The sequence below is a fragment of the Mobula birostris genome, chromosome 9, assembly GCF_030028105.1.
Source record: "Mobula birostris isolate sMobBir1 chromosome 9, sMobBir1.hap1, whole genome shotgun sequence".
Taxonomy (NCBI): domain Eukaryota; kingdom Metazoa; phylum Chordata; class Chondrichthyes; order Myliobatiformes; family Myliobatidae; genus Mobula; species Mobula birostris.
This window is the reverse complement of record NC_092378.1, coordinates 43,698,581-43,714,244: the sequence shown is the minus strand read 5'-3', so window position 1 is coordinate 43,714,244 and position 15,664 is coordinate 43,698,581. Positions and strand designations below refer to the sequence as shown.

The 15,664-nt window shown below is 43.6% G+C and overlaps 1 protein-coding gene across 4 annotated transcripts in view; it reads right to left on the bottom strand.

The window, feature by feature from the left end:
• The window catches only part of pus7l (pseudouridine synthase 7 like), a 57,176-nt gene that overhangs the window by 14,539 nt on the left and 26,973 nt on the right, over nt 1-15,664 (bottom strand). For all 4 annotated transcript variants that reach the window (XM_072267947.1, XM_072267946.1, XM_072267948.1 and 1 more), the window contains 2 exons: nt 9,261-9,359; nt 5,194-5,275 (listed from right to left, as the gene is read on the bottom strand). In XM_072267947.1, coding sequence (XP_072124048.1) covers nt 5,194-5,275; nt 9,261-9,359 — 181 coding nt within the window. The remainder of the gene's footprint in view (nt 1-5,193; nt 5,276-9,260; nt 9,360-15,664) is intronic.

Here is a 15,664-nt window from a genome sequence, read left to right as displayed (position 1 = left end):
CAGCGATACTCGAAGGGGGTTCCTTATGTCCAGTCTATTCCACAATTTAGTTTTCGTTGCATTCATTGCAGAGATATGTTGGAAATGGAAGCAACGTTTTCAGTGCTTTTGTGGCTATCTCAGGATATTTAGCCTTGACTTTGATCCAGAATGCTGGCAGAGATGTTATGTCAAACATACTTTTCAGCCCGCCGTCACTTGCAAGCTCAGGGAGCTGATCTTCTTCCCACGCTGAAATGGATGACGCGTGGGTAATGACCTCGCATGCGTAATGGCTCAACAGTGGCTGTGACAGGGAATGAGGAAAGGTGCAGCTGACTCCTATCGCCAAATCATATCGTTTCCTCACGGCCCGGTAGCGCATACTCCGCGGCCCGGTGGTTGTGGAACGCTGATGTAAAGGGCCTACATTCATACTGCATTCCTTGTCCCGAATGAGGTCAGTCGCCTCTTATTTCATGAAATACGTCATGTGTGCCTTGTCTGCTTTGCATATTGGGCTACTTCCAGCCAGTCCTAAGACCCTTCCAGACAGCCACTGATCTCTCTCGCATCCCAAAGTTTGCCACTGACAGCTCCAAACCCCAATTCCACAGACAAAGAGAGACGCCATCTACTTTTCCTTCCGCATTAGAACACAGAACATAGAATAGTACAGCACAGTACAGGCCCTTCGGCCCACATTGCTGTGCCGACCCTCAAACCCTGCCTCCCATATAAACCCCCACCTTAAATTCCTCCAAATACCTGTCCAGTCGTCTCTTAAACTTCATGAGTGTATCTGCCTCCACCACTGACTCAGGCAGTGCATTCCACACACCAACCAGTCTCTGAGTAAAAAACCTTCCTCTAATATCCCCCTTGAACTTCCCACCCCTTACCTTAAAGCCATGTCCCTTTGTATTGAGCAGTGGTGCCCTGGGGAAGAGGCACTGGCTATCCACTCTATCTATTCCTCTTAATATCTTGTATAACTCTATCATGTCTCCTCTCATCATCCTTCTCTCCAAAGAGTAAAGCCCTAGCTCCCTTAATCTCTGATCATAATCCATACTCTCTAAACCAGGCAGCATCCTGGTAGATCTCCTCTGTACCCTTTCCAATGCTTCCACATCCTTCCTATAGTGAGGAGACCAGAACTGGACACAGTACTCCAAGTGTGGCCTAACCAGAGTTTTACAGAGCTGCATCACTACCTCGCGACTCTTAAACTCTATCCCTCAACTTATGAAAGCTAACACCCCATAAGCTTTCTTAACTACCCTATCTACCTGTGAGGCAACTTTCAGGGATCTGTGAACATGTACCCCCAGATCCCTCTGCTCCTCCACTCTACCAAGTATCCTGCCATTTACTTTGTACTCTGCCTTGGAGTTTGTCCTTCCAAAGTGTACCACCTCACACTTCTCTGGGTTGAACGCCATCTGCCACTTCTCAGCCCACTTCTGCATCCTATCAATGTCTCTCTGCAATCTTTGACAATCCTCTACACTATCTACACCACCACCAACCTTTGTGTCATCTGCAAACTTGCCAACCCACCCTTCTACCCCCACATCCAGGACGTTAATAAAAATCACGAAAAGTAGAGGTCCCAGACCGATCCTTGTGGGACACCACTAGTCACAACCCTCCAATCCGAATGTACTCCCTCCACCACGACCCTCTGCTTTCTGCAAGCAAGCCAATTCTGAATCCACCTGGCCAAACTTCCCTGGATCCCATGCCTTCTGACTTTCTGAATAAGCCTACCGTGTGGAACCTTGTCAAATGCCTTACTAAAATCCAGATAGATCACATCCACTGCACTACCCTCATCTATATGCCTGGTCACCTCCTCAAAGAACTCTATCAGGCTTGTTAGACACGATCTGCCCTTCACAAAGCAATGCTGACTGTCTTTGATCAGACCATGATTCTCTAAATGCCCATAGATCCTATCTCTAAGAATCTTTTCCAGAAGCTTTCCCACCACAGACATAAGGCTCACTGGTCTATAATTACCCAGACCATCCCTACTACCTTTTTTGAACAAGGGAACAACATTCGCCTCCCTCCAATCCTCCGATACCATTCCCATAGACAACGAGGACATAAAGATCCTAGCCAGAGGCTCAGCAATCTCTTCCCTCGCCTCGTGGAGCAGCCTGGGGAATATTCCGTCAGGTCCCAGGGACTTATCCGTCCTAATGTATTTTAATAACTCCAACACCTCCTCTCCCTTAATATCAACATGCTCCAGAACATCAACCTCACTCATATTGCCCTCACCGTCATCAAGTTCCCTCTCATTGGTGAATATCGAAGAGAAGTATTCAATGAGGACCTTGCTCACTTCCACAGCCTCCAGGCACATCTTCCCACCTTTATCTCTAATCGGTCCTACCTTCACTCCTGTCATCCTTCTGTTCTTCACATAATTGAAGAATGCCTTGGGGTTTTCCTTTACCCTACTCGCCAAGGCCTTTTCATGCCCCCTTCTTGCTCTTCTCAGCCCCTTCCTAAGCTCCTTTCTTGTGTAACGCTCAGCTATATTGGCTCATATTTATCTAGGGGAAACCCCGTCTGCTGCCCACCTTGTCTCCCGGTTATGTTGGTTGCTGTACAACTGCCACCTGACTCAGCTAGAGACTTTCTCAGTGTTTAACATAACAAAGAAGCCATTTTAATTTTAACATAACAAAGAAGCCATTTTAATTACCATACACAGTAATATAAAAGAAGAAACCCCTTACACTTGCTACCCTATATTCCTCAATAGACCCATCTGATCCTTGCTTCCTAAACCTCATGTATGCTGCCTTCTTCCACCTGAATAGATTTTCCACCTCACTTGTCACCCCTGGTTCCTTCACCTTACCATTCTTTATCTTCTTCACCGAGACAAATTTATCCTTAACATCCTGCAAGAGATCTCTAAACATCAACCACATGTCCCTAGTACATTTCCCTGCAAAAACATCATTCCAATTCACACCAGCAAGTTCTAGCCTTATAGCCTCATAATTTGCCCTTCTCCAATTAAATATTTTCCTGTCCTCTCTGATTCTATCCTTTTCCATGATAATGCTGAAGGCCAGGGAGTGGTGGCCACTGTCCCCCAGATGCTCACCCACTGAGAGATCTGTGACCTGATCTGGTTTGTTATCTAATACTAGATCTAGTATGGCATTCCCCCTAGTCAGCCTGTCAAAATACTGTGACAGGAATCCGTCCTGGACACACTTAACAAACTCTGCCCCGTCCAAACCCTTGGAACTAATCAGGTGCCAATCAATACTAGGGAAGTTAAAGTCACCCATGATAACAATCCTTACATATCAAAGTTGCTGCGTTCACCAGCAACTTTGATGTGTGTTGCTTGAATTTCCAGCATCTGCAGATTTCCTCATGTTTGCATGATAACAACCCTGTTATTTTTGCAACTTTCCAAAATCTGCCTCCCAATCTGCTCCTCGATATCTCTGCTGCTACCAGGGGGCCTATAGGATACTCCCAATAGAGTAACTGCTCCCTTTCCGTTCCTGACTTCCACCTATACTGACTCAAAAGAGGATCCTGCTACATTACCCACCCTTTCTGTAGCTGTAATGGTATCCCTGACCAGTAATGCCACCCCTCCTCCCCGTTTTTCCCCCTCTCTATCCCTTTTAAAGCACTGAAATCCAGGAATATTGAGAATCCATTCCTGCCCTGGTGCCAGCCAAGTCTCTGTAATGGCCACTACATCATAATTCCATGTATGTATCCAAACTCTCAGTTCTTCACCTTTGTTCCTGATGCTTCTTGCATTGAAGTACACGCACTTTAGCCCTTCTGCCTTACTGTCTTTACACCGTTTATTCTGCTTCTCTTTCCTCAAAGCCTCTCTATATGTTAGATCTGGCTTTACTCCATGCACTTCTTTCACTTCTCTATCGCTCCGGGTCCCATCCCCCTTTCAAATTAGTTTAAACCCTCGCGAACCATGCTAGCAAACCTACCTGCAAGGATATTGCTCCCCCTCGAGCTCAGGTGCAACCCATCCAATCTGTCCAGGTCCCACCTTCCCCAGAAGAGATCCCAATGATCCAAAAATCTAAAACCCTGCCCCCTGCACCAACTCCTCAGCCACAATTACAGGAGCAATCAGAGTCAGCACAGGTGTTTGCATGGCAAGGTCGCTCAAAGTGAAGGCTTTCATCGATTGCACTCAAATACTTTGTGCTTTCCCTCACAACCTCCAACCAGGAGCACCTACAGCAGTGTTAATCCTAGAGGTTTCCCAGGGACCCCATACAAAGGACATGAACACCAACCTGCCCAGTTCCTCACAGCCCCTCTCGTCACTGTCTTGCCCATCCCCTCAGAAGATGGAATGAGTTGTCTGTCCCTTTAAGAGTTGGCCGCAAAGATCGTGTCTGCGGGACTGCTGATAAATCTGAGAACGTGCAACACATCATTAGGCAACTGCACGCTGAAACTAACTAACATCAGCTTCAATACGGTATTGCAGAGATAACGGACAATGTTTTTACTGGTGAACTTCACAACCAGATCTTTATTTGACTTTGCAGAAAAAAAAAGGTTCTGTCTCTTTCAACACCAAAGAGGTGGCGATCTCGGGGAAACTTGCAGTGAATCAGTCAGCAGAGGCAATAGCGGGAAGGATGCCATCATTTCTCAAATCCCTGGCATAAGCTCTGAGACCACATTGACTTCAGTACGGATTCCAAGATGCTAAGGACCAGTGAACTTGACCCATTGCATCCACTCAGGACATGAGGCTGAGATTAGTGATTCCAGGTGAGAGGCAGCAGAAAACCATGGAACAGTGAGAATATAATCAAGTAAAAGTAAGTCATTAGTTGGTGTGAGGTTTGAATTGTACTGAATATCTGACTGAGACACCAAAAAAATGCAAGTTCATCCATTTCAACAGTAATCCACTATATTTAGAGCAAAAACCAGAAAGCACAGATTTAAGGCAAAAAAACATGTTTTTGAGCAATATCAAATCAAGTTCAATACTAACTTTCACAAAACAAACTGGAAATAATGCTGGGACTATTGAAATTGCCCCTTTTGATAAACCAGATCAGTACAGCATGCAAGAAGGCCAAACACATTTTGTTTAACAAATACAAATGTTTGCTTAATAAGAACCATGCAAAATCCAAATGAATCCCTTGGATTGTGGCTATTGACACTTACCAGTATGAATAAAATGCCTCTTGGCCTTATTAACAGCGTCATTTCCTTCTTCTGGTGTAAAGAATAAATGTAGAGCTTTCACCTAGGTGCAGATATAAAGGACCAGAAAGTAATTCAATAAACAATTACTACAGCAATAGCATTTCAAATCATCTCAGGTGCTTCTCAGAAATGTAATATGACATTAATCAAAAAGAAAGACATCAAGATGGATAACTAAACACTTGGAAAAGACTAAAATTAAAGGAAGACTAAGGAATTGGAAAGTACCGGAGAGGCAGAAAGATTCATAGAAACATAGAAAATAGGTGCAGGAGTAGGCCATTCGGCCCTTCGAGCCTGCACCGCCATTTATTATGATCATGGCTGATCATCCAACTCAGAACCCCACCCCAGCCTTCCCTCCATACCCCCTGACCCCCGTAGCCACAAGGGCCATATCTAACTCCCTCTTAAATATAGCCAATGAACTGGCCTCAACTGCTTCCTGTGGCAGAGAATTCCACAGATTCACCACTCTCTGTGTGAAGAAGTTTTTCCTAATCTCGGTCCTAAAAGGCTTCCCCTCTATCCTCAAACTGTGGCCCCTCGTTCTGGACTTCCCCAACATCGGGAACAATCTTCCTGCATCTAGCCTGTCCAATCCCTTTAGGATCTTATACGTTTCAATCAGATCCCCCCTCAATCTTCTAAATTCCAACGAGTACAAGCCCAGTTCATCCAGTCTTTCTTCATATGAAAGTCCTGCCATCCCAGGAATCAATCTGGTGAACCTTCTTTATACTCCCTCTATGGCAAGGATGTCTTTCCTCAGATTAGGGGATGCAGGGTGACTTGGATAGGTTGGGTGAGTGGGCAAATTCATGGCAGATGCAATTTAATGTGGATAAATGTGAAGTTATCCACTTTGGTGGCAAAAATAGGAAAACAGATTATTATCTGAATGGTGGCCGATCAGGAAAAGGGGAGGTGCAACGAGACCTGGGTGTCATTATACACCAGTCATTGAAAGTGGGCATGCAGGTACAGCAGGCGGTGAAAATGGAAGGAATTCCAAGCTGTGGGCCTCAAGAGTTGAAAGGATCTGTGCAGCAATAAAATTGGCTGTACTTGAGAAATCCAGAGACAGCAACCCAGGTAGAATTTAAAAATGAAGCAAGGAATCTTAAAATGGAATCCAATCAGCAAACACAGTGCTGACTGATGTACAGAATTTGGTGTAGTTAAGGCAGCAGACCTTAGGTGAGTTACCACTTTAAATGTTTGGTTTTTAAGCTTAAAAAGGATGATGCCCAATATGGCTGTAAGTATTTTTTTAGTAAAAGTAATGTTCAGGTGAACAACAGTATGTGAGGTAACGTTATAGTGACTCAACTAAACCAAGGGTTTTCCAAAACTGTGTATAGTGGTCTTGTTAACTAACACTTGTACAAGAAACCTGATTGCAAGTTCAACTTCAACCCAGATGCATTTTCCAATGATCAATTATCCACTGAGCAGAAAACAAAATCACTGTTATAACATAACCAGAATTAAACTCTGCTCCACACATAACAATGGGAATTAAGCAGGAAAAACAAGTCGACCTGTTGCCTTAAAAGTCAATAAAATAAACTTCAAAGACTGTATTGTTAAAACAACAGGTCAAGGTCCACATAATCATTTTAGATGGAGTTTTTAAAAATTCAGTCCTCATACAAGGAGAACATTTGTTGTCCTTCCTAGTGTTCTAATCTAAAACTGAACCAACGTTCCCAGGAAAATTCTCTCATTCCTATTTCCATTTGCTCTGATGACCACTGCCTTCCATATTTGCCTCTGTCATTAGAATGAATCAACATCTCAGGAATTGAAAAAAAGCACTGAATAAATGGAAACTTTCTTTAACTTCTACGCCAACTACAAGATTGGGCACCAGAGTCAGTGTAGCTGCCTCACAGCTCCAGAGATCTGGGTGTGGTTCTCAACCGTGTGAAGTTTGCACATCCTCCTTGTGACCATGTGGATTTCCCCCGGGTGCTCTGGTTTCCCTCCACAATCCAACCACTTGCTTGACATTAGTGTAAAGGGTTTCTTCTTTTATGTTACTGAGTATGCTAATCAAAATGGCTTCTTTGTTATGTTAACTGCGATGTAAAGAGTTCTCTCTCTCTCTGCTTGTTTGAGTTATATTATTGATAAGAGAGAGAACGAACCAATTGGGATAGATGCTATTCTTTCTTGTGTGTCTGTAAGCTATGGTGTTGCGTGGGCTTTGGGGCAGAAGGCGCGATGGGGACAGAGAGAGGAGACACGATGCTGTAAGCTGGCCGACGGGACGCACCCCGAGCGGGAGTCCAAGGCCCAGGGTCTTCGGCGAGGAGAGGAGACGAAGACAGACTCCTGTGGAGCGTCTGGTCGACCACCGTGGTTGGTCCCAGGCGGCAGGTCAAGGAGGTCGGAGGGGATCAAATAGTGAAAAGAGGACCCCGTTACTAGAGCTCCAACTGTTGTGCACAAAATGGTTGAACTTTGATAAATTTGGCGCCTTTTACTTTCCTTTTATATTTTACCTCTATTAATGACATAGTTCCAGTAATATCTATAAAGTGTAATCATTTAACCGCATATGATGTATTGTCTGTTATTTGGCAGGGTGTGGTACATCCACACAAACTTGATTACCCAGTTTGGTCGGGCTGAAGGCTGCCTCTCCCTAGACAAAAGCGAGTTGAGCAAGCCTGAGGCTTACCAGGGGGCTACATCAGGTTTACAGGCTTACCTAAAATTATGCCCAATACAGGTGGCAGGTGGAAGGATCAATGGGTATTAAATAATCCTTGAGAGAAAAGCTTAAAAGGAATTAAGTTTGATAAATGGGAAAACTCAGCGAGCCAGCATAGACTCAAAAGGCCAAACAGCCTTCTGCACAATAAGGAAACATGAACATCTATAATTTGGTGTGTATTACAAGGAAACCAACAATTTGTCAACACTAAATACATTTGCTTCAATGTTACCCAGTGATTAAGTGGTGGAAGAATCAAGTACTCATGAAATAAATGGTGGCATCTCTATTAAAGAAATCCTAGATTTGTGATTCTGAGCTTTACTGTTTGTGTCAAAACTCCTTCACTCAATTTCAATCTCCATATAAAATAACAAGATTATTCAAAGCCAGCGGGCAATAGTAAGAACCACTGCCCAGGCAAAAAATATGTGTCTTAAATGCTCAAATGCTCCAAGCCAATTTATAATCAGCACGAACTCAGCAGGTCAGACAGCATCTACGGTAATGAATAAACAGCCGACATTTCCGGCTGAGACCCTGCATCAGGTCCTGACAAAGGGTCTCTGCCCAAAATATCAACTGTTTATTTATTTCCTTAGATGTTGCCTGAGCTGCTGAGTTCCTCCAGCATTTTGTGTGTTTTGCCTTGGATTTCCAGCACCTGCAGATTTTCTTGTGTTTATAAATAGCACAGGCTTCCTCTCATCCCTCTGTTTCTGTGCCTGGAAACATTACCCTCCACTTCATGAATCTCAAGTATATACTTACCTGCCTTTTAAATGGACCATGTACAATTCTACCCTGTAAATTTTTGGCTTTAAAAATCTTCATGCTCTGAATGTTGTGTAACAATTCTGTAAAGACACAGATTGGTTGCAACTTCAGAAGCCTGAACAGGCTACTCATTGGCACCAATCACAAATTGCCCAAAATCAGGTTAAAGTTTAACCACAAGAGATTCTGATGATGCTGGAAATCCAGAGTAGCATGCACAAAATGCCAGAGGAACTCAGCAGGTCAGGCAGCATCTCTATGGAGAAGAATAAAGAATCAATTTTTTGGGTCAAGACCCTTCATCTCGGCCTGATTTATTCCCCTTCATAGATGTTGCCTGACCTGTTGAGTTCCTCCAGCATTTTGTATCTTAATATTTAGCCCCAGTTTCAGGCCAGTTTTTGTTGCTATGAAATGGCATTGATAACAGCCTGAAGTTCTCAAGCCTCAGTCCTTTGAAAGATTACCCAGCACGCCTGTACACCTGAAAGTCTTAAAGTGCTCACGTTGTAAGAAGTCTTACCAAGTTCTGCTTGAGGAGAGCTAAACCGATCTGATCTGTTTGAACGTTCTGTCCCAGGCCAAACCTCTGAGGCCCGTAGTAGTTCACAAATCCTTTCTCCTGCAGCAGAAAGAATTTACTCCCCATTTAAAAGGAATACATTACTGTCAGTACTAATGAGAAATTATTAATAGGAATGAGGCAAAATAAAAATTATCCATGTAATAACTTGTCATTAAGATAAATGAACATGACATTCTTATCACTAAACAGCTGTAACCAAGAACCAGTTAGTCCTGACGAAGGGTCTCGGCCTGAAACGTCGACTGTACCTCTTCCTAGAGATGCTGCCTGGCCTGCTGCGTTCACCAGCAACTTTGATGTGTGTGACCAAACATTTAAAGTCTGTATCTCAACTAGAATAGAGGAACTAAATTAGCTTATATTAAATTAACTTTTTTTTAAAATATAAATTGCCCATGTCCACGATAAAGGATAATAAGCAATGCCATATTCAGTGTAGATAGGGCACTTTGTAAGGTTTGGTAGAACAGTATCTCATCATCTATTGACTCCAGACTATCCTTTCCAGCCCATCTCATGGAGATAATAAAAGGATGGGCACCTTCAAGCATTGCTAAAACACCAGACCCAAACAGTGTATCGCAGGTTCACACCAGTCAAGAGATAAAACAGCACAGGCTCTGCATTGAAATTGTTCATATGCTGCCTGACCACAGGCCTTATGCAAGAAGACTGAAATGTTGCCAATGCAGTCCTACTGCTGAACTCAGCGAAATTCAGCGAATCAGGAACAGCTTCTTCAACTCTACCATCTGATTCCTAAATGGACACTTCCTCACTTTTATTATTTCCGTTTTTGCACTACTTTTAATTTAACCAGTTTGATATACATACAGACACACACACACACACACACACACACACACATATATATATGTGCTTAGCTATTCATAATAACAGAAATTTTGATCGGGGTGCCCAAACCTTTGCATGCCACTGTATGTGTATACACATACAGTGGCATGCAAAGGTTACAGCACCCCGGTCAAAATTTCTGTTACTATGAATAGCTAAGCGAGTAAAAGATGACCTGATTTCCAAAAGGCATAAAGTTAAAGATGACACATTTCTTTAATACTTTAAGCAAGATTACTTTTTTATTTCCATCTTTTACAGTTTCAAAATAACAAAAAAGGAAAAGGGCCTGAAGCAAAAGTTTGGGCACCCTGCATGGTCAGTACTTTGGCAAGTATCACAAGTATCACCCCCTTTGGCAAGTATCACAGCTTGTAAACGCTTTCTGTAGCCAGCAAAGAGTCTTTTAATTCTTGTTTGGGGGTTTTTCGCCCATTCTTCCTTGCAAAGCGCTTCTAGTTCTGTGAGATTCTTGGGCTGTCTTGCATGCACTGCTCTTTTGAGGTCTATCCACAGCTTTTCAATGATCTGGTCAGGGGACTGTGAGGGCCATGGCAAAACCTTCAGCTTGCACCTCTTGAGGTAGTCCTTTGTGGATGTTGAGGTGTGAACAGCATCATTATCCTGTTGTAGAAGCCATCCTCTTTTCATCTTCAGCTTTTTTTTTACAGACGGTGTGATGTTTGTTTCCAGAATTTGCTGGTATTTAACTGAATTCATTCTTCCCTCTACCAGTGAAATGCTCCCTGTGCCACTGGCTGCAACACAAGCCCAAAGCATGATCGATCCACCCCTGTGCTTAACGGTTGGAGAGGTGTTCTTTTCATGAAATTCTGCACCCTTTTTTCCCCAAACATGTCTTTGCTCATTGCGGCCAAAAAGTTCTATTTTAACTTCATCAGTCCACAGGACTTGTTTCCAAAATGCATCAGGCTTGTTTAGATGTTCCTTTGCAAACTTCTGACGCTGAATTTTGTGGTGAGGATGCAGGAAAGGTTTTCTTCTGATGACTCTACCATGAAGATCATATTTGTGCAGGTGTCACTGCATAGTAGAACAATGCACCACCACTCCAGAGTCTGCTAAATCTTCCCGAAGGTCTTTTGCAGTCAAACGGGGGTTTTGATTTGCCTTTCTAGCAATCCTACCAGCAGTTCTCTCAGAAAGTTTTCTTGGCCTTCCAGACTTCACCGTTCCTGCTAACTGCCATTTCTTAATTACATTACGAACTGAGGAAACAGCTACCTGAGACCGCTTTACTATCTTCATATAGCCTTCTCCTGCTTTGTGGGCATCATTTATTTTAATTTTCAGAGTGTTAGGCAGCTGCTTAGAGGAGCCCATGGCTGCTGATTGTTGGGACAAGGTTTGAGGAGTCAGGGTATTTATAAATTTGCATCACCTGGCCTTTCCTAACAATGACTGTGAACAAGCCATAGCCCTAACAAGCTAATTAAGGTCTGAGACCTTGGTAAAAGTTACCTGAGAGCTCAAATCTCTTGGGACGCCCAAACTTTTGCATGGTGCTCCTTTCCTTTTTTTCACTCTAAAATTGTACAAAACAAAAATAATACACTAACCTTGCTTAAAATGTTGAAAAGAATGTTTCATCTTTAACTTTATGACTTTTGGAGATCAGTTCATCTTCTACTAACTTAACTATTCACAGTAACAGAAATTTTGACCAGGGATGCCCAAACTTTTGCATGCCCCTATATATATATATATATATACACACACACACATGCACTTACTGTAATTGATTTACTTATTTATATTTTTTCCATATGATCACATATTTCATTGTATTGCTGCCACTAAGTTAACAAATTTAATGACATATGCCTGTGATATTAAACCTGATTCTGATTCTGCTGGAAAAATGGATAGGCAAACAATCTAAAGTTAAGAACAGGCTAATCAACCTGACATTGACAGTGCTAGTTTGTTGAAAAGGAATGGTGAAGGATGGTGTAAATCAGGATTAAGTTACTGGTCCATCAAGGGCAGTCAGCATGCATTTGTTAAAGGGAGGTCAGGGTCTGACTAACAATTTTATTGATGAGCTAACAAGAAATGTCAATGAGGATGGCGCCAGCAAACAACAATTCCTCAGGAGACATCTTCCAGATACACAACCTCGTTAATTATTTCAATTTTTCTATGTGTCCTGTTTGTTCTTTTTGCCTTAATTCTGGTTCGGAGACTGTTGGAGCCTATGACGTGCAGCTTGGAGTTCGATCGAGTGACCTGGCGCTCTGCTGTCCCCGGAGAAGATGGCGAGCGCTGGGTGCCTCGTGCAGAAGACCAGAGACTGGGTGCAGGGCCGCGATCAACACCAGTTCAAAGTGTCAAGGAAGACTGAAGCATCAAGGTGAATGCGGAGGAGGTCGGCAGTTGTTCTCCACGGAGGCCATGGGTCAGCAGCATTCGGAAGGTCATGGGTCGGCGGCATTCGGAAGGTCATGGGTCAGCAGCGCAGCTTTTGTTCTTCAGAAAGGACTGAGCTCAAGTGGCCGTTCTCCTCAGTTCTGGCAGGCGGATGTCTCAAAATTCTGAGATTCATGTGATTATTGATATATTGAAATACTGCTCTCCTTCAGTTTTCTGTGTTTTTCTTGTTGCCGTTGGCGGGTTGGGGTTCAGGTGGGTGATTTCTGGGGATTTTTGTGCGAGGGAGGGGTGGGGGTTTGAAGTTTGCAAGTTTTGTTTCTTTTTCTTTTTCGTGCGGGGAGGGTGATGTCTTTTAACGACCCTGCCCCCCATGGCTTTTCTGTATTTCATGGCTATCTGGAGAAGACTAATATCAGAGTTGTACATGCATACTTTGACAATAAAAAGAACCTTTGTCCCCATAGATCCTGGCAAGATGTTTGTTGATTAATCTCGCAAACACGAGGAAACCTGCAGATGCTGGAATTTCAAGCAACACACATAAAAGTTGCTGGTGAACGCAGCAGGCCAGGCAGCATCTCTAGGAAGAGGTACAGTTGACGTTTCGGGCCAAAACCCTTCGTCAGGACTAACTGAAAGAAGAGCTAGTAAGAGATTTGAAAGCGGGAGGGGGAGGGGGAGATCCAAAATGATAGGAGAAGACAGGAGGGGGAGGGATGGAGCCATGAGCTGGACAGTTGATTGCCAAAAGGGATATGAGAGGATCATGGGACAGGAGGCTGAGGGAGAAAGAAAAGGGGGAGGGGGGGGAAACCCAGAGGATGGGCAAGGAGTATGATGAGAGGGACAGAGGGAGAAAAAGGAGAGAGAGAAAAAGAATGTGTGTATATAAATAAATAACGGATGGGGTACGAGGGGGAGGTGGGGCATTAGTGGAAGTTTGAGAAGTCAATGTTTATGCCATCAGGTTGGAAGCTACCCAGACAGAATATAAGGGCCCCAGTCAGTCCTTTCAGGTGAGGCGACACTTCACCTGTGAGTCGGCTGGGGTGATATACTGCGTCCGGTGCTCCTGATGTGGCCTTCTATATATTGGCGAAACCCGACACAGACTGGGAGATCGTTTTGCTGAACACCTACGCTCTGTCTGCCAGAGAAAGCAGGATCTCCCAGTGGCCACACATTTTAATTCTATGTCCCATTCCCATTCTGATATGTCTATCCACGGCCTCCTCTACTGTAAAGATGAAGCCACACTCAGGTTGGAGGAACAACACCTTATATTCCGTCTGGGTAGCCTCCAACCTGATGGCATGAACACTGACTTCTCAAACTTCCGCTAATGCCCCACCTCCCCCTCGTACCCCATCCGTTATTTATTTATATACACACATTCTTTTTCTCTCTCTCCTTTTTCTCCCTCTGTCCCTCTCATCATACCCCTTGCCCATCCTCTGGGTTTTCCCCCTCCCCCTTTTTTTTCTCCCTCGGCCTCCTGTCCTATGATCCTCTCATATCCCTTTTGCCAATCAACTGTCCAGCTCTTAGCTCCAACCCTCCCCCTCCTGTCTTCTCCTATCATTTTGGATCTCCCCTTCCCCCTCCCACTCCCAAATCTCTCACTAGCTCTTCTTTCAGTTAGTCCTGATGAAGGGTCTTGGCCCGAAACATCGACTGTACCTCTTCCTAGAGATGTTGCCTGGCCTGCTGCATTCACCAGCAACTTTTATGTGTGTTGATTAGTCTACCTTGTAGGATTTTATCAGCGAAAAACCCCTTCGGACACAAAGGAAAGGAGGAGAGTTGATATAAAAACTCATTCAGTGGTAGAAATCGAGGGGTAAGTTGGCACCTGAATGAGTTGCCCCCAGCACACCCTCAGGTGTATTGTTAACACAAATGATGGATTTCACTGTATTTTTTGTACATGCAACCAATAAACTTGAATCTTGTTAAGAATTCTTGTGACAGAGCTGCCGTGCTCGAGGCTTTTACACAACTCAGTGCAGAGGTCCTTGTTTTTGTGGTATAACGTGATGTGGATTTAAATAACTAAGACATTTGCTGATGTTAATTAATTGGTAGCATTGTTCTAGATTAGAGGAAGATGTCGGTGGACTGATTGGATGGGCATCAGGGTGTCAAATGAGTTCAATCCAGACAATGCTTTTGGGAAGGGTAAATAAGACAAGGAAATATACAACAAACAGGAGAATACTAACATTTGTAAAGGGCCAAAGACACCTTGGACTGCACATGTGCAAATCTGTGAAAACAACAGGAGAGGTAAATAAGATGGTTAAAAAGCACAGGGACACTTGATCTTTCTTGGCTGTGTTACAACACAGGAGCAGGGAGGTTACACCTGAACTTTAGCTAAGCCACAGTCCAAGCATTAGATAGAGCGTGGTCACTACACTACAGGAAGGACACAAGATCAATGGAGAGTGAAGAAGAAATCTGCAAGTGTTGTTGGGCTGTAAGATTGTTGTCAAGAGGAGCAACACCAAGATTGGGGGTTATTCTTTGCAGCGAGGGAGAATGAGAGGAAATTTAACTAACCTATGTAAACATAGGTGGTTCTAGAGGATAAACACTGAGGATCCATTTCCCTCAGTAGAGATTTCAGTAATTAGTGGAAATGAGACTAAAATCAATCGGGATACCAATTACCGCTGAGGTGAGGGTTATCTCAGTGAGTAATGAGAATATGAAATTCACTGCCTGGTTAGTGGAGACAGAGACCCTCACATTTTTTGAAGAAGTACCTGGGTGATCGCTTGAAGAGCCATTATCTGCAAAGCTATGAAACAGCAGCTGACCAGTTGATTTAACTTTGACAGAATGGTGGGCATGGACAGGATGGGCCAAATAGCCTCCCTCTGCACTTAAACTTCAACAATTCTATGTGTTATATCAATTAGCAAGTCAGATTCATCACTATCAGTCAACCGAGCCCAAAAGGGCAGAAAATTAAACACTTATCAAACATTAAGTTTACACACATTTCCAAGTTGAGTCAATATGCCAATCTCTCCTTTCTCTTCTCTGTGTTTACCCTTAGTGCAATAAAGGCTACAACTTTCAAAGGG